At 44.7% G+C, this 18,715-nt stretch overlaps 1 protein-coding gene across 8 annotated transcripts in view; it reads right to left on the bottom strand.

Moving 5' to 3' along the window:
* The window catches only part of SEMA3D (semaphorin 3D), a 199,514-nt gene that overhangs the window by 75,505 nt on the left and 105,294 nt on the right, over positions 1 to 18,715 (bottom strand). For all 8 annotated transcript variants that reach the window (XM_050936855.1, XM_050936852.1, XM_050936859.1 and 5 more), the window contains 3 exons: positions 18,055 to 18,148; positions 14,298 to 14,426; positions 7,273 to 7,415 (listed from right to left, as the gene is read on the bottom strand). In XM_050936855.1, coding sequence (XP_050792812.1) covers positions 7,273 to 7,415; positions 14,298 to 14,426; positions 18,055 to 18,148 — 366 coding nt within the window. The remainder of the gene's footprint in view (positions 1 to 7,272; positions 7,416 to 14,297; positions 14,427 to 18,054; positions 18,149 to 18,715) is intronic.

The raw sequence follows: 18,715 nt of genomic DNA, 5'->3' as shown, positions 1-18,715 counted from the left end.
TCTTTATGATCTTATTATTCTTCGGCGTTTACACATTGATTATGTAATAATTTGTTCCAGTATCTTTCCAAGTACTGAAGTTAGGCTCACTAGTCTCTAATCCGCTGGGTCGTCTTTGTTCTCCCTTTTAAAGACAGGTACTATGTTTGTCCTTGTCCAGTCTTCTGGGATCTCACCCAGGAGTTCTCAAATAAAACCGTTTCTGAGATTGCTTCAACTAGTTCCTTATGTACTGTAGGACAGATTTCAAGGAATGACATAATGACTTTTTTACTTTAACACTGAGCCTTAATGATCTTGGACAATGTCCATTACATTACAATATACTGAAGCTGGCATGTAATTTTGTAAAAATGTACTGAAACTGATAAAAAGCTATCTCAAAAGAAATCCTTATCTTCCAAGTGGACTGTTATAAGTTTGGACTTATTTTTCTAAGGTGCTTTTGGCAGGTTTCTATATGGTTCAGTGTGTTTCTATATGTGCAGTTTGCATACAAATGATGATATTTCCAAAAACAAAATCTGCTTGCCATCAATTTGCAATGGAGATACATGCAAAGGCTTTGTGTGCGTGTGTGACCTAAGTTTATCATCTGGGTTCAAAAGTGACAGTTTACAGAAACAGCACTAGTTTTCAAAATCTGATCCTGAATGTCTAATATATGGACCTTATCATCAACTAGCGTAAATGGTGCAAATTGACTTGAGGTCAATGGAGCTATGTAGGAAGCCAGGGTGACTTCTCTCCGAACCTGAGAGTAAAGAGACGCGCTCTTAGCCTGAATGGGCGGGGCCAGGCAAAGCTTACTCCAGACCCCGGAAGGGGAGGGGTGGAACAGGAAGTACAAAGGGCAGAGCCCTTAGCTCAGTCAAGGCAGCACCAGGGAGGGAGGGAGACCCAGACCACCGGTTATTCCCTCCAGACCTTGCTGCCACGCCAGGGGAGGCCCTGGACCAGGAGAAACCTGACCTGGAGGAAGAATTGGGGCTACCAGGACTGCCCACTGCTGAGTACCTGGAGGAAATGGAGGAGCCTGACGCAGAGGGGGAGCTGGAGCTGCCAGCAGCTGAGTACCCAGATGAGCTGGAGGAACCGGAGGGACTTGCTCGAGCAACTGGGTAGGAAGTAGTCCAGGGACAGAACTGCACAGTGCAGTGAGTCTATTTGGTCAGCGTGTTGCGGAAGGACCCTCGCCCAGTCACTGTCCTGACCCTCGCCCTGTGCTGGAGTTGGGTGAGCCTGCGTTCCTCTACCCCAGCCAACCGGCCTCGGGGAGCAGAATCCCGACAACGCTGTGGATTCTTGCCGGCACTCCCCTGCCTGAGGGGCGCTCAAGACTCTTGCCGGCGCTCCCCTGCCTGAGGGGCGCTCGAGACTCTAGCCGGCGCTCCCCTGCCTGAGGGGCGCGCTAGAGACTCTTGTCGGCGCTCCCCTGTCTGAGGGTCGCTCGAGACTCTTGTCGGCGCTCCCCTGTCTGAGGGGCGCTCGAGACTCTTGCCGGCGCTCCCCTGCCTGAGGGGCGCTCGAGACTCTAGCCGGCGCTCCCCTGCCTGAGGGGCACGCTAGAGACTCTTGTCGGCGCTCCCCTGTCTGAGGGTCGCTAGAGACTCTTGTCAGCGCTCCCCTGTCTGAGGGGCGCTCGAGACTCTTGCCGGCGCGCCCCTGCCTGAGGGGCGCTAGAGACTCTTGCCGGGGCTCCCCTGCCTGAGGGGCGCTAGAGACTCTTGCCGGGGCTCCCCTGCCTGAGGGGTGCTCGAGACTCTAGCCGGCGCTCCTCTGCCTGAGGAGCGCGCTAGAGACTCTAGCCGGCGCTCCCCTGCCTGAGGGGCGCTAGAGAGTCTTGCCGGCGCTCCCCTGCCTGAGGGGCGCTCGAGACTCTTGCCGGCGCTCCCCTGCCTGAGGGGCGCTCGAGACTCTAGCCGGCGCTCCCCTGCCTGAGGGGCGCGCTAGAGACTCTAGCCGGCGCTCCCCTGCCTGAAGGTCGCTAGAGACTCTTGCCGGCACTCCTCTGCCTGAGGGTCGCTAGAGACTCTTGCCGGCACTCCCCTGCCTGAGGGGCACGCTCGAGACTCTTGCCGGCACTCCCCTGCCTGAGGGGCACGCTCGAGACTCTTGCCGGCGCTCCCCTGGCTGAGGGGCACGCTCGAGACTCTTGCCGGCGCTCCCCTGGCTGAGGGCCACACTCGAGACTCTTGCCGGCGCTCCCCTGGCTGAGGGCCACACTCGAGACTCTTGCCGGCGCTCCCCTGCCTGAGGGGCGCTCGAGACTCTTGCCGGCGCTCCCCTGCCTGAGGGGCGCTCGAGACTTTTGCCGGCGCTCCCCTGCCTGACGGGCGTGCTAGAGACTCTTGCCGGCGCTCCCCTGCCTGAGGGGTACTCGACACTCTTGCCGGCGCTCCCCTGGCTGAGGGGCGCTCGAGACTCTTGCTGGCGCTCCCCTGCCTGAGGGGCGCGCTAGAGACTCTTGCCGGCGCTCCCCTGCCTGAGGGGCGCTCGAGACTCTTGCCGGCGCTCCCCTGCCTGAGGGGCGTGCTAGAGACTCTTGCCGGCGCTCCCCTGCCTGAGGGGCGGCCTAGAGACTCTTGCCGGTGCATCCCTGCCTGAGGGGCACTCGAGACTCTTGCCGGCGCTCCCCTGCCTGAGGAGCACGCTAGAGAGTCTTGCTGGCGCTCCCCTGCCTGAGGGGCACACTCGAGACTCTTGCCTGCACTCCCCTGCCTGAGGGGCGCTCGAGACTCTTGCCGGCACTCCCCTGCCTGAGGGGCGCGCTCGAGACTCTTGCCGGTGCTCCCCTGCCTGAGGGGTGCTCGAGACTTTTGCCGGCACTCTCCTGCCTGACGGGCACGCTAAAGACTCTTGCTGGCGCTCCCCTGCCTGAGGGGCACACTCGAGACTCTTGCCAGCGCTCTCCTGCCTGAGGGGCGCTTGAGACTCTTGCCGGCGCTCTCCTGCCTGAGGGGCACTAGAGACTCTTACCGGTGCTCTCCTGCCTGAGGGGCATTCGAGACTCTTACCGGTGCTCTCCTGCCTGAGGGGCATTCTAGACTCTTGCCGGCGCTCTCCTGCCTGAGGGGCGCTCGAGACTCTTGCCGGCGCTCCCCTGCCTGAGGGGCACTAGAGACTCTTACCGGCGCTCCCCTGCCTGAGGGGCGCTCGAGACTCTTGCCGGCGCTCCCCTGCCTGAGGGGCGCTCGAGACTCTTGCCGGCGCTCTCCTGCCTGAGGGGCGCTCGAGACTCTTGCCGGCGCTCTCCTGCCTGAGGGGCGCTCGAGACTCTTGCCGGGGCTCCCCTGCCTGAGGGGCACTAGAGACTCTTATCGGCGCTCCCCTGCCTGAGGGGCGCTCGAGACTCTTGCCGGCGCTCCCCTGCCTGAGGGGCGCTCAAGACTCTTGCCGGCGCGCCCCTGCCTGAGGGGCGCGCTAGAGACTCTTGCCGGCGCTCTCCTGCCTGAGGGGCGCTCGAGACTCTTGCCGGCGCGCCCCTGCCTGAGGGGCGCGCTAGAGACTCTTGCCGGCGCTCTCCTGCCTGAGGGGCGCTCGAGACTTTTGCCGGCGCTCCCCTGCCTGAGGGGCACTAGAGACTCTTACCGGCGCTCCCCTGCCTGAGGGGCACTAGAGACTCTTACCGGCACTCCCCTGCCTGAGGGGCGCTCGAGACTCTTACCGGCGCTCCCCTGCCTGAGGGGCGCTCGAGACTCTTGCCGGCGCTCCCCTGCCTGAGGGGCGCTCGAGACTCTTGCCGGCGCTCCCCTGCCTGAGGGGCGCTCGAGACTCTTGCCGGCGCTCCCCTGCCTGAGGGCGCTAGACACTCTTGCCAGTGCCCCTCCCTCTGCTAATTCCCCAGTGACAGAGGCGTGGCCCAGGCCGGCCAGTAGGGCAGTAGCTTCCCACCGCCCTCTAGTGGCTCCGTGGGCCAACTGACAGAGATCACAAGCTATAATAATTTAGACTAGCTGAGGATATGGTCTTGTGACATCAATGGAAAAAGGTTCCTACAAAGTGTAATACATTTTCTATATTTTTAAAAAATATATACATAAAATTCCAGATAGGATTAATCTTCAAATCTGACTTTTGCTTTTCACAAATAATCCTACCTTGAATGAAAGCAAACAACTAGCCATGTTACATTTGATATTAGTGGGAACATTCTGTTTTCCCTAAGCAGAACAAGAAATTCCAGGTACTGCAGATAAGCTGACGATACCTTTTTCTGTTGTTGTTAAAACCAAAAATAAGAAATGCCGTTTGTCATGATAAATTATACATTTTAGTCTGTAAGTGACTGTTGAAAGCACTTCCTCCCAGTTTATAATTATATCCCCCAGTGATATACAGAAGGCAAGTGACGTAAACCTAAATGAGTGCTTTTTAATGCTTTGGTGGCAGTGTTATTGCAAAGCATGCTTTAAGATAGTAAATATAGGAACAGTCTTCTGAACAGGGCAAGTGACAGCTGTTTGACTCTGGGCAAAGAACTTCAAGTGATATATTGTAATCTTTTAGGTCTGGAAATAGCTGAGAAAGAGGAATGCTCTCCAGAGAAGACTTCCCTAAGGGAGAAGATCAGTGTGAGACTATATCGTTCAACCAATGAATACAGCTAAAGATTAGACTCTACTGACTAACCTGTTATATTAAACACACAAGTCTTTGTGTGTTTTTACTGCCTATTCTAATTTCAGCATGTACCTCTAACACCAAAGTGTAGGAAAAGCCTCAGGTAACAGTGAGGCAGAGTGGTGAAGCTCTGGTCGAAGGAACTGGAATTACACACATCAAGCAGTTCCTTTAAATAGTTCATGGTCTCCTGACATATAGCAGTATGTTGTGTTGCTGTGGACACAGTGGAAGGAAGACACAAGGTCAAATTTAAGGAGAATTGCCTAGATTAGTTGAAGCTTATTATCAAGTACTGCTGCAGGGCAAGTAGAACTTTCAACCACACTAAATTACTAATTGTTGGTTTTAACCATAGATATGGACACCTATGCCTGCAGGCATAGAGAATTAAACTGATCAGATTTGACACTGCAGGTCAAGGGATCCCGAGAAGACACAATTGAACTAAATGTCGGGAGTTTATGCTTTACCCATTTGCATTCGATTTATACTACAATAAGTATAATCAAGACACATACACAAACAGTGTAAATCAGATTTTTCAAGAGAGTTCTGTACCCAGCGCTTCCCATGTAGGTCCCTAAATGAAGCAGACAGATTTTTCAAAATGCTCCTCACCCGTTAGCTCCCACTCTGTGTGCTTAACAGGAGCTGCTGGAGGCTGAGCTGTTTTGAGAATTGGACACCAACTGTGGCTGCTGAGCATTTTGGAATATCTAGTCCCATATGTCTAGCAACCATCTATATTTTGGTGTATGTACACCTTACTACACGTGTTCATAGCTCCCAATGTTGGGAGTTACACATGTATATAATAAAATGGAACTAGCTATTTCGAAGTTCTCCTATAATGTTCATTTGACTGGCAAAATGAAAACATAAAGCTCAAGACATTATTTCCTACAACACCATTAGCCTAGAAACTTGATTTCGTTAGAGACTCAATTATGCCTGGTTATTAGGGTCTCTTTACAGTACATTTGCTTTTATTATGATATCTTATCTGCCTTTTTCTCAGTAGAAGCTAGACGTCTACTATTAATGCATCTTAGTTTAATATAATCTCTCTGTGCCTTGGCGTTGCAGATCCCACCTAACCATTTTCCTCCTAATGCATTAAGTACCTTCATAATCAGCAACAGCCACATCTAGTAGTAAATTATATTTGTTTGCCTTGTCAGTGTTTCATTAATCATACTGCTGTGAAAAACCCAACCGAAGCTTGCCCATTCTCTTGTTTGGCTAAACACGAACTGCTACAGAGAATTGGTTGCTCAGTTTGTTGCAAACATTTGTTGACCCAGGACTGAAAATTTGTAGACCCAGTGGTCACTGAAGTCTCAATTGTGACTCTTCGTGGATAGAAGAACAATCCTGGGTAAAATACCATAATAAAAGCAAATGTACTGTAAAGAGACCCTAATGACCAGAGTATGTCCAGTTCTTTGTTCTCCTGTGCATGCATGTCTTTCTAGCTCATTTTTTCCTATTCATTTCTCTTTCTGAATCAAGAAGTCTTGCAGTTAATTGCTTTTTTCCTCAAGGGTGTTTCTTAGGAACCTAATGCCCACTGTCAGTAGTGCTAACTAATGCATCAGGCAACACGCTACAGAATACCAGCAAATGAAGAAAGCTGTACAATGGCACCATAGAAATGCAGCAGATTTACCTCTGAGATTACTACATACAGGGTTTTTGCTGAGACATGGGCCATCTCATAATCAACATAATGTTTTCAAAGTGTAATAACATTCAGACATTGAGATTATTCCAAAACATGATAAAGAAACTAAACAGTTCCAATGTGACGTTGGAGTTCCTCATGTTTCCAACATGACTTTGGCAACTCCATGGAAACGTAATCAAAAACACAATTTCTAATGATCTGGTCCATATATTTTTGAAAAATCCCAGCTTTTCTAATCATTACCAAAGTTTCACAAATCCATGGAACTGATCACAAAAATACTAGATTTGGAGCACAGGACATCTGCAGTAACAACATCTGTCTCTACAGTGTTATGGATTACAGTAATGGCTGGGGAAAGGAGATGCCGGCTGGGTACAAAGAACACATCAGCTAAAGTAGTGTATGGGTCATTATTACTATTATTTATTATTTCTATTATTGTAGCACCTAAGGGCCCTAATCATAGGCCAGGCATGGTGCAAACACAGAACAAAAAAGACATTGTTAGTAAGACTTGTGGGGGTGATACACTGCTGCTCCCCACCTCAGTGAGGATTCTATTTTCCCCTTAAGCCAGTGCACACTCCATACAAAAGGCTCATATACTCTAACTTCGCACAGATGCTTAGGATTTAGCCTCAACCGAGACAGCAAAACAAAGGGTCTCACCGCAGAGTAGCTGAAAATTAATCAGTCGCTATTTAGATGCATCATTATTGATTATGAAAATATTATGTTTCAAAAAATATGCTGATTTACTAAGTATCAAGCCTATTTTACAGTTAAGGCAAGTGAATTTTAGACATAATTAGTAATCCATGTTATTGCACATTTCTCAGACGGTACTATGGGTGAGGTTATTTCCTTCCTAGACAAAACTGAGATTTCTTAAAGAAACAAATTAAAGTTTACTTTTTTTAAAAAGGAGGGAAAAAAAAAGAATGTACATTTCTCACCTTACAAATTCTTCCAACTCGGGAAAGGATCGCTTTGTCAGACGTGCTGCTATCTTGCGATATTTCTCGGAAAAAGAAATAAATTTTGTCGTCATCTGGGTTATATGTGTCTGGGATGGGGTAGGTTCCAATAAATTTTGCTCCTAAAACAAACCCCCAAAACAAAAACGAATTATTAAAGTATAAAAGAAGAGCCCTTAATACTTGAGACCAAGATTCTGCGTTTGTGTCCATGAAGCAAATCATGGTGAAATCAATGAGTCATCATAAGCATACCTGAGAGAAGTCTGGTCATAAGACTGTATTGACCCCAAAAGTATTTACATCTAATAGGGTTGCTTTTATTCTTCAGGCTGTATTCTGTTGCAGAACCTGCATTGACATAATTGGCTGCCATTGTGAGTTTACAGGGTTAATGCCAAGGTTTTTAGATCCAAAAACCATACCTATGATACAGCTGACTTGCTGCTTGTGTTACCCTGTTTCTTGCTAAGCGGGTTTTCCAAAATCACACACTATGTTACAGTTATCTAATTTAAAAATGGCAGCACTTAGTAGCAGTCCAGGGACGTAGGAAACCATAAATGTTTACGAGCGACAGTATGCAAGGGAGCAATATAACCTCGATTTGTTTGCATGATTCAACCTCAGATATTAATAACAGCTGTACTAAGACAATAGTTTCCTATGCACATGTGCTAGGATGGCCTTACTAAATTAACAGTGTTGAGATTATTTTGCTAAGACAATTGGTTCATATGTCCCTGTTCTGCTCTACAGTCTCATTTTCACAGGTTTAATAACTTGGCATTTTCACTTTGCTTGTGCACTCAGATTGGAAAGTAACAAAATGCCAGCCACCTTAGCTAGCGAAGCAACAACAAGCAACAAAATTCAAATACACAAATAGAGGAGGAAATATTTAGGGAAATAGCTTTAAGATGTCCTTGTGATCTGCTACCATGACTGAGATCCTCTGGGAGCACTCAAGATAACTATCCTTTTCACTGAACAAGAGGTGGGCCAGTGACCAGACTAACTCAGCAGAAGTAGGCCGTTGACTCTGGAATTCATTTCCCAGGCTGGTCAGACAGAGCATAGTATCTCTGGCCCTCACAGAGTACAGTGCAAGGATCATCTTTTCTCCCAGCTATTTAGATAGGGAGTAAGAAAGAGGGGCAAAACCAAGACTAGAAGATGTTGGGTCAGTGAGGAGTGAACTGGTGGTTTGTAGGGAATGATATTTTCTTCTGCCTCCGTAAGAAGTTAATTGATTTGTATTTAAACATGTTTGTTTAAATTCTCAGTATGCACATTGATGCCAGAGAGTGAAATGTATGGGCCAGAATAACATTTGTATTACTCCAGCTTCACACTGGTGTGACTCTAAGGAGTTACATGCCAGTGGAAAAGTAGAATGATGCAGTAGATCATTTAGACTAGGATTTTCAAATGAGCCTAAGGAAGTTAGGCACCCAGCTCCCACTCAGCCCCTTTCAGGCTCTTTTGAAAATCCCAGCCCTAGCCATTAATAAATGCATTAATAAGCTTCCAAAGTGGCTATCAGCATATAGAGCTAGTTAAAAATAAACAAATAGCAAATTCTGAAAAATACCTTGACAACATCCTTATTTCTTTCAGATTTTTTTTTTAAAAATCCACATCTGCAGAGCTAAACTCTGAATTCTGATTTTTTTTTAATTACAATTTTACTGGTTTACTTGGCAAATGGAATCCAAAAACAAATGCACAAATATCAGTTCCTGAAACAAATTTAAAGAAATCTCAAACAAATGAAATAAAGGAACAGGAATACTTAAGTAATACAATATTCAAGGACTTAAATTCACAGTTGAAAACATTAAAGTTGAAAGCTACATCCAAACAAATAAACTGGAAAAGGTAATCATACACAGAGACATAGAAATCAATGTAATAAACAGACCATCACACACACACACACACACACAATATTTTTTCCACCAGTGAGATCTTCCTCTCATCTGGAAAAGGTAATCATACACAAAGACATAGAAATCAATGTAATAAACAGACCATCTCTCTCTCTCTCTCTCTCTCACACACACACACACACACACACACACACACACACACACACACACACAATATTTTTTCCACCAGTGAGATCTCCCTCTCATCTTTAGTATCCTGTTCACACTCTGTATAGAAAAACAAATTATAATCAGCTCTGACATGTTTTTTCTATGTTTTGTAGAGAAAACCAAAGGCATAATTGTGCATTTTAAATCGTTGTTTATATTCTCAATCATATTGTCTGTCTTCATTCAAAAATCTGACTAATTTCAATAGAAAGATTGTAAAGATTTCATTTGTTGGGGTGTGTACAAGGAAACATTAAGGCACTGATATGATAAATGGAAAGCAAGGCCTGGTAACAGATGATACAGTATATCCTGGTATTGCATAAACTTTTTGTATGTTGCTCTGATGGCCTTCTGGGAGCAGCAATAAAAGTATAGAAAGTTCACTAACGCAGTCTATATCCCTGGTGTTGTATATGATTACGTACTTTAAACAATGCTCCAATCCAATATTATAGGATTGCTTGGTCAAGAGGCTCAATAAAGTTTATTCAACTGAGTAAGTCGTATTGAGACTCATGAGGCCCAGATGCAGAGGGAATCAAAGGAGTGGGAAAGGCCCAGAAAGCAGGGAAGTGAAGAGAGAAGATCCGAAGCAGCATGAGCTAGTGGAAGACATGCTGCACCAGCATTATGATTTTGGGTCTCTAGAGATCTTGAGTATAGAAGAGGGGCAGCCACTCTGTGATACATGCTTCCCATGCTTCCTACATTTTGGGACAAACCCCTGGAGGATAATGATATCCAGGGAGACATTAACTCTGACAATGGCATTAGCTCCCTGGACAAGTGGGAGGAATGTGCATTTGCTTGGTGTATATGAGTGTGTGGACAAATCAAAGAGAGCGTGGCTCAGGAGCCCGGCACGCTGCCATAGGACCCTTCAATTCTCATACAATCCTTTTCATTGCCAGTCTTGTCAAGAATCTGCTTGGCTTGGGCAAGACAGATCCACAGAGCTTCAATCTAAGGCTCAATCCTGAGAATAGATCCACATGCTCATTGACTTCAGCCACTGGCAGATTTAGAACTAGTGGTGCCCTGTGCACAGTTTCATTTTCAGGGCTTCCTGCTCTGGACCCAGCCAATAAAAAGAACATTCTTTCTTATCTCCCCCGGTTTTTCTTTTTTTTCCTTCCTCCTCCTCCTATGTTATAAGTAATGGAAGTAAACGAAAATAAAGTGAGGTCCCCTGACTGGGGTAGGGGCTTGGGATGCAGGAGGGGGTGCACGGGTCAGGCTCTGGGAGGGAGTTTGGGTGCTGGCTGTGGGCTCTGGGTTGGGGCAGCGGGGATGGGTATGGGAGGGATGAGGGATTGGGCTGGGAGGGATTTTTGGTGTGGGGTGCGGGCTCTGGGTTGGGGTAGGGGTTTGGGAGGAGGAGTGAGGGGTTGGGCTCTGGGAGGAAGTTTGGGTACTGGGTGCGGGCTCTGGGCTGGGGCAGGGGGTTGAGGTGTGTGTGGGGGGAAGGGAGATGGCACTTACCTCGGGTGGTGCAGCTCCCAAAGTGACTGGCAGACACACCCCTCTGGCAGAGGCTCCTAGGTGGGGTGGGAGGGGACAGAGGGTCTCAGCGCACCACTGCCCACAGTTGCCGCCCCTGCAGCTCCCATTAGCCTCACTTCCCAGCCAATGGGAGCTACGGAATCGGTGCTCGGGGCAGGAGAAATGCACAGAGACACCCTCCTCCAGAGGTTGCAGGGACATGCCATCTGCTTCCGGGAGCAGTGTGGCACGGAGGGAGGGAGGCAGAGTGGGCTGGGAGCTGCCTTAGCCCTGCTGCTGGCACGTCTCTGCACGCCCCTTCGGGGGAGGGGGACAGTGGGTCTCCGTGCACTACCCAGGGTGGGGGCAGCGTGCGGAGCCACCTCCCCCATGCCAGGGGTGCATAGAAACGTGCCAGCAGCCGGCCGCTTCCTGGAGTGATGTGGGGCTACCGGCCATGGCATGCAGGCACCCTGCCTGCCTGAGCCCTGCTGTGCCTCCGGCCGGGACTCAAGGGCAGATTATCAGATGAGATTTGTCCTGCATTTGGGGGTGGGGGGCTATCATTGGGGGCCCAGTGCCACCACATGGTTTATTTCATGGTAAATCCGCTCCAGACATCAGTGAGACTCTGTGCAGGAGTTAGAGTTCCAGTGGGTGTGAATTTGTTCAAAGGTTTATTCATCTCATCTCTTCTGAAAGGCTTCTATTAATGCAGTCAAGAGTAGGCTGTGAAGGCAGTGCACTGCACAGGACCTAATGGTGTCCCAGAAATTTTTGCCTTCTGCATTGTTGTTTCCCTCCACAAGAAGGAAAAATACTGCTTCAAGAAACATTTTACTAAAAAACTTAAAATGCTAATGTGCATTAGAACATAATCCCCTCTGCACTCAGCCCCCCCAAGCCATACATTTTTCACTTATCCTAAGCAAAATATGAGTCACCCCCGAAAGTAATTTATTGCTAATTATTCAATTACTTAAATATGTACAACCATTCCTGGAGGTCTAACACATGCCTAGTAAATGGATAGTGAATTTAGGTTCTGGAGTGATTTTAAACCTAGAATCAAGTAAATATTTTCTTAGCACCAAAATCTGCTGAAAGCACAAAATACATGTGATTGTTAATATTACTTAATAAACTAGTGATGTACTGAGTATTATGGTACAGTACTTAGTGCAAAAAATGATCACAATAGTTAGAATTTCCTCAGTCTTAACAGAATGATTTTAAAATGTTAAAAACAGCTAGTTTCTATTTATTTCAATGTAGAACAATGCATGGATTGTCTGTGTCAAGTTTCAGACATGCTATAATTGTAGTCCTTAAATATGGCTGGAAAGAAAGTAAAAACCTGACAGAGATTTTGGGGGCTTCATTACTTACATGGTATGAGAGAGTTTCCTCACCACAGCCTAACATACTAAGTTGTTTTTAAAACTCAGCCATATTCATATAACACACACTGTCCTTACAAAATCCTCACAAATATGTTACCTCTTAGGGAAAACAAAATAATTAAAAAAAATTGATCTCAAAAGCCAAACCAAAAACCTCAGAACTAAAACACATACAAAACTCTCAATTTCTTTGCTTTATGTTACACCCATTTACTGTTCCCTTGCCTGTTTAGGGCCCAATCCTAACCACACACACAGAGGTAACTAATTGATGCTATTGAACAGCCCAAGTGGAAATTAATGGTGGAGATGAGTGTTTGCAGGGTTGGACAGTTAGTTTGTAAGGCACAGAACACCAAATGTATTAAGGCATCTAATTCCCATTAATTGGTGCCTAAACACCTTTGGGGATCTGGGTTTCAGTTCTTTTGGGCAGGAAATGGAACTTTCTAATATGCCTGTGCCAGGCATACCAACAGTGGTGCTAGCACTGTAACAACTAAATTCATCAGCTCAACAACATTAAATCTTTTCTATGATAATACTTTACCCCTTAGGAAACTGACTAATCCTAAGGATTTTTATGTCATAAATACTGGTCAATGTCCAGGGTTCTAAACTGGTTAGTGAGGGAGCAGACTGCATCAAAATTCCTGAAAGGAGCCAGTCCTGCCCTGAGCTGGTCTGCCTAGGGTGACCAGACAGCAAGTGTGAAAAATCGGGACAGGGGGTGGGGGTAATAGGAGCCTATATAAGAAAAAGACCCAAAAATCAGGACTGTTCCTGTAAAATCGGGACATCTGGTCACCCTATGTGCTGCCTCAGTTTCTAGGAATCCTCTCCTGCTCTGGCCTGCAAACCGAACATGCCCTGCCTTCCTTCACTGACAGGCCTGCCCCAGCCCTCAGGAAGTGCAGCAGCTGGTGGGATGGCACACAGCAAGAAAGGTGGGACAGAGCAGGTACAGAGGCAGCCAAGGGAGGAAAGGCAGGACACTAAACAGCCGACAGGGAGCTCAGCAAGCCTGGAGAAGATGAGATTCTCCACCTGCTTGGAAGGATCCCATTTTTACAGCCTAGGAAAAGCTAAAGATATTTTAGTGGTTATATATATTGCTCTTTTACACAGAAAGACACTGGGACAGGAGAATGGGCACAAGTGGATAGAAAGGTGAGGAGAGAGAGGAATGAAAGAAAATGGAGTAAACTCTTGTCAAAGGGTTAACAGGCACAATGATCCCTTTCAGAGGATAAGTGTGGAGCAGCCAACTTACCCCTGTGGTCAAGAGCTCTGGCCAGTGTTGCCACATTTTTAAAGATAACGGATGGCAGAAAGGGGACACTTTCATATCTCCTCATTGAAAGGCATTAGGATTGTGGGTGAAGTTTTCTGTGCCACTCTGTGTGTGGTTTGAGGATGGCTGGGTATAAATATGGCCATTTACTACTTTAAAAATGGTTTTAAATGGGCAAGAAAAAGCAGTCTGTTATTTAGGAAGCAAATTTAAAGCATTCATAGTGGTTTTAAACTGCTCCTTGGAGTAGCACAGGATATTTTTCCCCTGGGGGAAAGGAGGGGGGGAGGAGGGGAAACCTCCTACCTAATAGATTGAATTTCTAGTCTGACATTTCAGAGCACTGTAGGAAGCAGTTTTTAATAAATGATTGCAACTGTTTGGTGAAAAAAAATATTATTCCAACAACACTGAAAAACTAGAAGCACTTATGCCATGAAATTATTTCCAACTACTGTGCTATATATAGACTCATAGATTAGAGATGGAAAGAATTCTTAAGTCTTGTACTTCAAATCACTTCCATTGCAGTATTTTCCCCTCTGGTACATTCCTCCAGCTCTTTCTCTGTTCTACTTTTAAAAGACTGTAGCTGGGAATAACCAACGATGCAACTTTATTTATGGTTGTTATATACATGTTTTTAAATAAAATGGGCCTCTGAATGTTCAAAAAAGCAGAGACAATGCAGTCAACAGCAACATATGTTTAGTGTCCTACCGTTAAGCCAGTAATGTTCGGAAATGTCAGTTCTGATGTAATGGTGGTCGTGAGAAGGGCCCAGAGAACGTGTTAAAGCTGGATCTTTGCCAAGGAAATCAGAAGCTGTTCCAGCATAGAGGTAGTCATCTGTAAATGAGAAAGAAATAGTGAGGCTTTCTTCAAGACCATGGCGTATATATGTTTTATTTTATTCCAGTATTGTTGCCTTAATAAAGTATACATATTTTACACCATTCTTTTCTTTTAAATCCAAGTCTTTCATTCTGTAATGTAACATAAAGGATAACATTTTCAAATATACCTCAGTGACTTCGGAGCCCAGGTCCCATTATCAAAAGTCACTTTGGCACTGAGGAGCCTAAATCCCATTGACTTTCAATGAAATTTAGGGAGAATTTCCAAAGGCTCCTTAGTACTAACTAAATAATTTAATACAGATCAGTGTTTCATATGCTGCAAACTGGTAATGATGATTTTTGATACCAGGCCCAATCCTGATCATGTTAAAGTAAATGAAACTCTTTTCCTGGGTCAGGTGATGATGATTTACCTCACAGTAAAACTAGAGTTAAAACATAATAGAAATTCCAGATTGTTTCCATGCATTGCACTGTGCCAGTTGCAAGTGCAGTTACAGTTTATTCCTCTGCTTAGGTTTCCGTATAGTCCTTAGAATCCAAGGCCAGAAGGGACCCTTGTGAACATACAGTACAACCTCCTGTATTACACAGGCCATAGAACTTTCCAAAAGTATTTCCTAGAGCATATGTAACTACCTTTGTGGCATCTCAGCGCTACACAAAGTTAAAGGAGCACAGAAGACCAGAACAATGTTTGCTCTTTGTGTTCAGAACATAGCTCTTTTGTGAAAAGAAGCCAAAAAGCACCTTGCTGCACAAGTTTTCCATTGCATAGTGCATTCCACAATATCTCTTTAATTCTGGCAAAATAAAAAGCTATGTTTAATGATGATGATTTTTATAACACGTTTGTATATGATAACATATTTCTGATGTTTGTAAGAAGAAACAACAAAACTATGATGTGTGTAATCCATACATGAGTGGCAGAACTTCATATTGAATAGCAATCATAAACCATATATAAAAGGCCCCTTTACTCAAATTCTGACATGGGTGAAGACATTCTATGTGATGTCTGTGCAGATAAATCTGAAGCAGAAAGTAACTGCATTTTTTAATATTACGCAATACTGATGTTATGAAGTTTCTTCTGTACAGAGAAAAACACATTAAAAATAGACCTAACCCCCTGCGATAAATATGAACCAAACAAACCTATTGTATCAGTATTACTATTATCCAAGTAATCCTTCCATAACAATATTTTAAAATACATCTTTCAGACATCCTGTCTCCTCTGTTCAGTGACAAAGCACATTCTGAAAGGTAAATGTCAAAATGAGCAATGGATGATATAATTAGTGTTTGCTAGCTGACCGGCATTCAATGATTGATACATCTGAAAGACTCAAAGAAAGTGCCCATCCTCACTTAACCTCTGTTGACAAGGAGCTTTCAGCACTTAACATATTCTTTGGTATCCGGCATTCCAACTTCCTGTTGTTTCCTAGAAAGGCTTTGGTAGATGAGAATTTTTAAAAAGGGATGGATGCTAAACAATATTAATAATGAATGCATTCAAAAGCTTTGAGCAATCGCATAATAGTATAAAAAATGCCTACGTAGGGTAGGCGGATATTCGAAGCTTTTGATAACACATTCGGAAATACTCATGCAAGGAAGTATTTGTAGAATCAGGCAAATAGCTTTTTAAGATTAGGTACTAAAATAGACACCAACAAATGCATTCAATTTGCCCCTGTAGATTTTAGCCAAAGAGACTAGTTTTTCAACATAATGTATAGCTAATATCTAGTACACAAGATACTGAGGCCAAATATTTTGCAATATTCAACAACAAACAACAACAAAAATCATAGACATTTATAAGGAGAATGAGAGCATTCCCAATTACATAAAAATATAAAACTATTTATAAAGGATAGAATTCCTAGCTCCTGTAGACTGTTTCACATCTTTAGATCTCAAAACACTTTACAAAGGAGGTCAGTATCATTACCCCAATTTAAATATGGGGGAAATGAAGCACTGAGTAGGGTCGTGACTTGTCCAGGGTCACACAACATGCCTGGGCAGAGCCAGGAATTGAATGGAGGTCTCTTTTCATAGACTCTAAAACCATGTTTCATCTGAACTCCTGCATAACACAGGCCATAGATCTTCCCCCAAATAATTCCAGTTTGAACTACAACATATCTCTTAGAAAAATATCTACTCTTGATTTAAAAATTGCCCATGATGAAGAAGCTACCGCAATACTTGATGAAGTATGCCAATGGTTAACTAACCACCACTATTAAAAATGTACACCTCATTTCCAGTCTGAATTTGCACAGTTGCAACTTCCAGCCACAAGAAACTTGTCAGTAGCGGGTCCCACTCCAATGCCCAATCTTGATCCAGTGCCCAAGCCACTAGGCCAAACTGCCTCCCTTATGTTTCAGGGCATGAACTAATTGATGTGTTAGGAAGAAATTTCCCCCAAGGGCAGGTGATTTCACAGCTGCCTATTGCGGTGTTTCTTGCACCTTCTCCTGAAGCATTTGGCGTTGGTCAGGGATAGGATACTGAATTAAAGGGGGTCACTATTTTGGTCCAACATGAGAGTTCTTATGTTCTAAATGATATGTTTTAATAAATTGAAACGTGGCCTCTTCTTCACTGCACAAGACTTAACAGAGAACTCAAAAGTATTTTAATGCTACTGAAATTAACAACCAATTCTATAATAAATCAGAGTGTACTGTCACATTAGGAAAAAGAGAACAGTAGAAGTTTTTAGAATCCCTTTTTAGAAACAGACTTCACGGCCATTAAAAAGGGCTAAGGGTTCCTGAGAATGGTAACCCTCAGGCTTTAATCTATTGTTTTTAATAAAAGTAGTGCTGGCCCTTTAGCTAGGTCAAGATCACAAATCATCGATCTTATTATTGTAGAATAAAGGCTGAACATTAGTCATATTCTTTTTATAACCCCAAGTGTCCGATACTTCAAAGCACTATCACCACTCCTCTTTTGCTGTAAATGAAAAGGTCATGGTGCTTCACTCTTATCTTGTATTCATACACTTGATGGACAAGTTAAATGAAAATTGTCCAAAGCTCTGAACCAAACCATGACAAAAGTAGTTCTCTTACAGTGGTTTGAAATTCAGAGGTCAGGCTGACATTCCATGACACCAAATGTCAGACCACACAGCATGGAAGTACAGGCCTCTGAAGTGGCTACTCAAATAATTAGAAACCTCAAAATGGATTTATGCAGATGACTTCATGTATGTCAACAGACTTCAAAGGGCTGACCATATTGATAATTGCCACAGAACTCCTGAATCATATGAAATACTGTATACAGATTTTTTTTAAGCAGAAATGACTGGGTAAAGATGACAGACACCACCTTGTTTCTAAACTGGCAGCTTTTCCATTTATTGGCTCTCATACTTCCCCTTTAGCTTTATTGCATTCTGTGGGGTTTTTTTTTAAGCATATGCAAAGTGAAGGACACTGTTGGGCCAGGTCATGAGCTACTGAAAATTAGCACAGCATCATAAAAGACAATGGAGCTGAGGATCTGGCCCTGTTGTTTTTAATTAAATAGGATTGTGAAGAACACGCAAGGAAGAAACATCCGTGATGTTGACATCTTACCTGTCATTACTGAAGCAAACGGCTGATGAGGATCAAAAGGACATTTCAACCTGCCAGGCTCCAGGTTCTGAGTGTCCAGTCTGAATACTGTTTCCTGAGAATAAATGCAAATTCATTAACCAGAGGTCAATGCAGAAAGAGACTAAGTCTCAGACATATTGCTCTTCTCATATATGAAGTAACGGTGTATTGGACTGTGTATCTCTCACGCGTCTGGCCTTTCTGTCTGTAGTTTTATAGATCTGCTTTGCATCTGGCTTTTACATTCATCATTTTAATGCATCACAGTCATTTAATAGCAATGAATCTAATAAAAATAAACTGATCTGAAAATAGATGTATTGTTCAATTCCATCCGTCCAGATTAAAGGCTGGATGTGCCTTAAAGGCAGAAGCCATTGTTGGGGAGAGAATATTGAGAGACTGTGCACAAATGGGAGGGATTCTGACTATCTCCACATGGACTTCTCTCGGGGCTCCTGAACAGTGCTCACTGCAGACACAGCTCAGCCACTCTCTACATGAGTGCAGCTTGTGCTGTCCCCTTGCCATCTTTAAGGAAGCTGTTCATGCTTGGGCTGCTAGCCTGGCTCGCTGGCTCCAATCACCATTTGCACAGTGGCTAGGAGCTGGGCAACGGCACAAGGCATAAAGCAGGATG

This window comes from Gopherus flavomarginatus, chromosome 1 (assembly GCF_025201925.1).
Source record: "Gopherus flavomarginatus isolate rGopFla2 chromosome 1, rGopFla2.mat.asm, whole genome shotgun sequence".
NCBI lineage: Eukaryota > Metazoa > Chordata > Testudines > Testudinidae > Gopherus > Gopherus flavomarginatus.
This window is presented reverse-complemented; position numbering and strand designations above follow the sequence as displayed.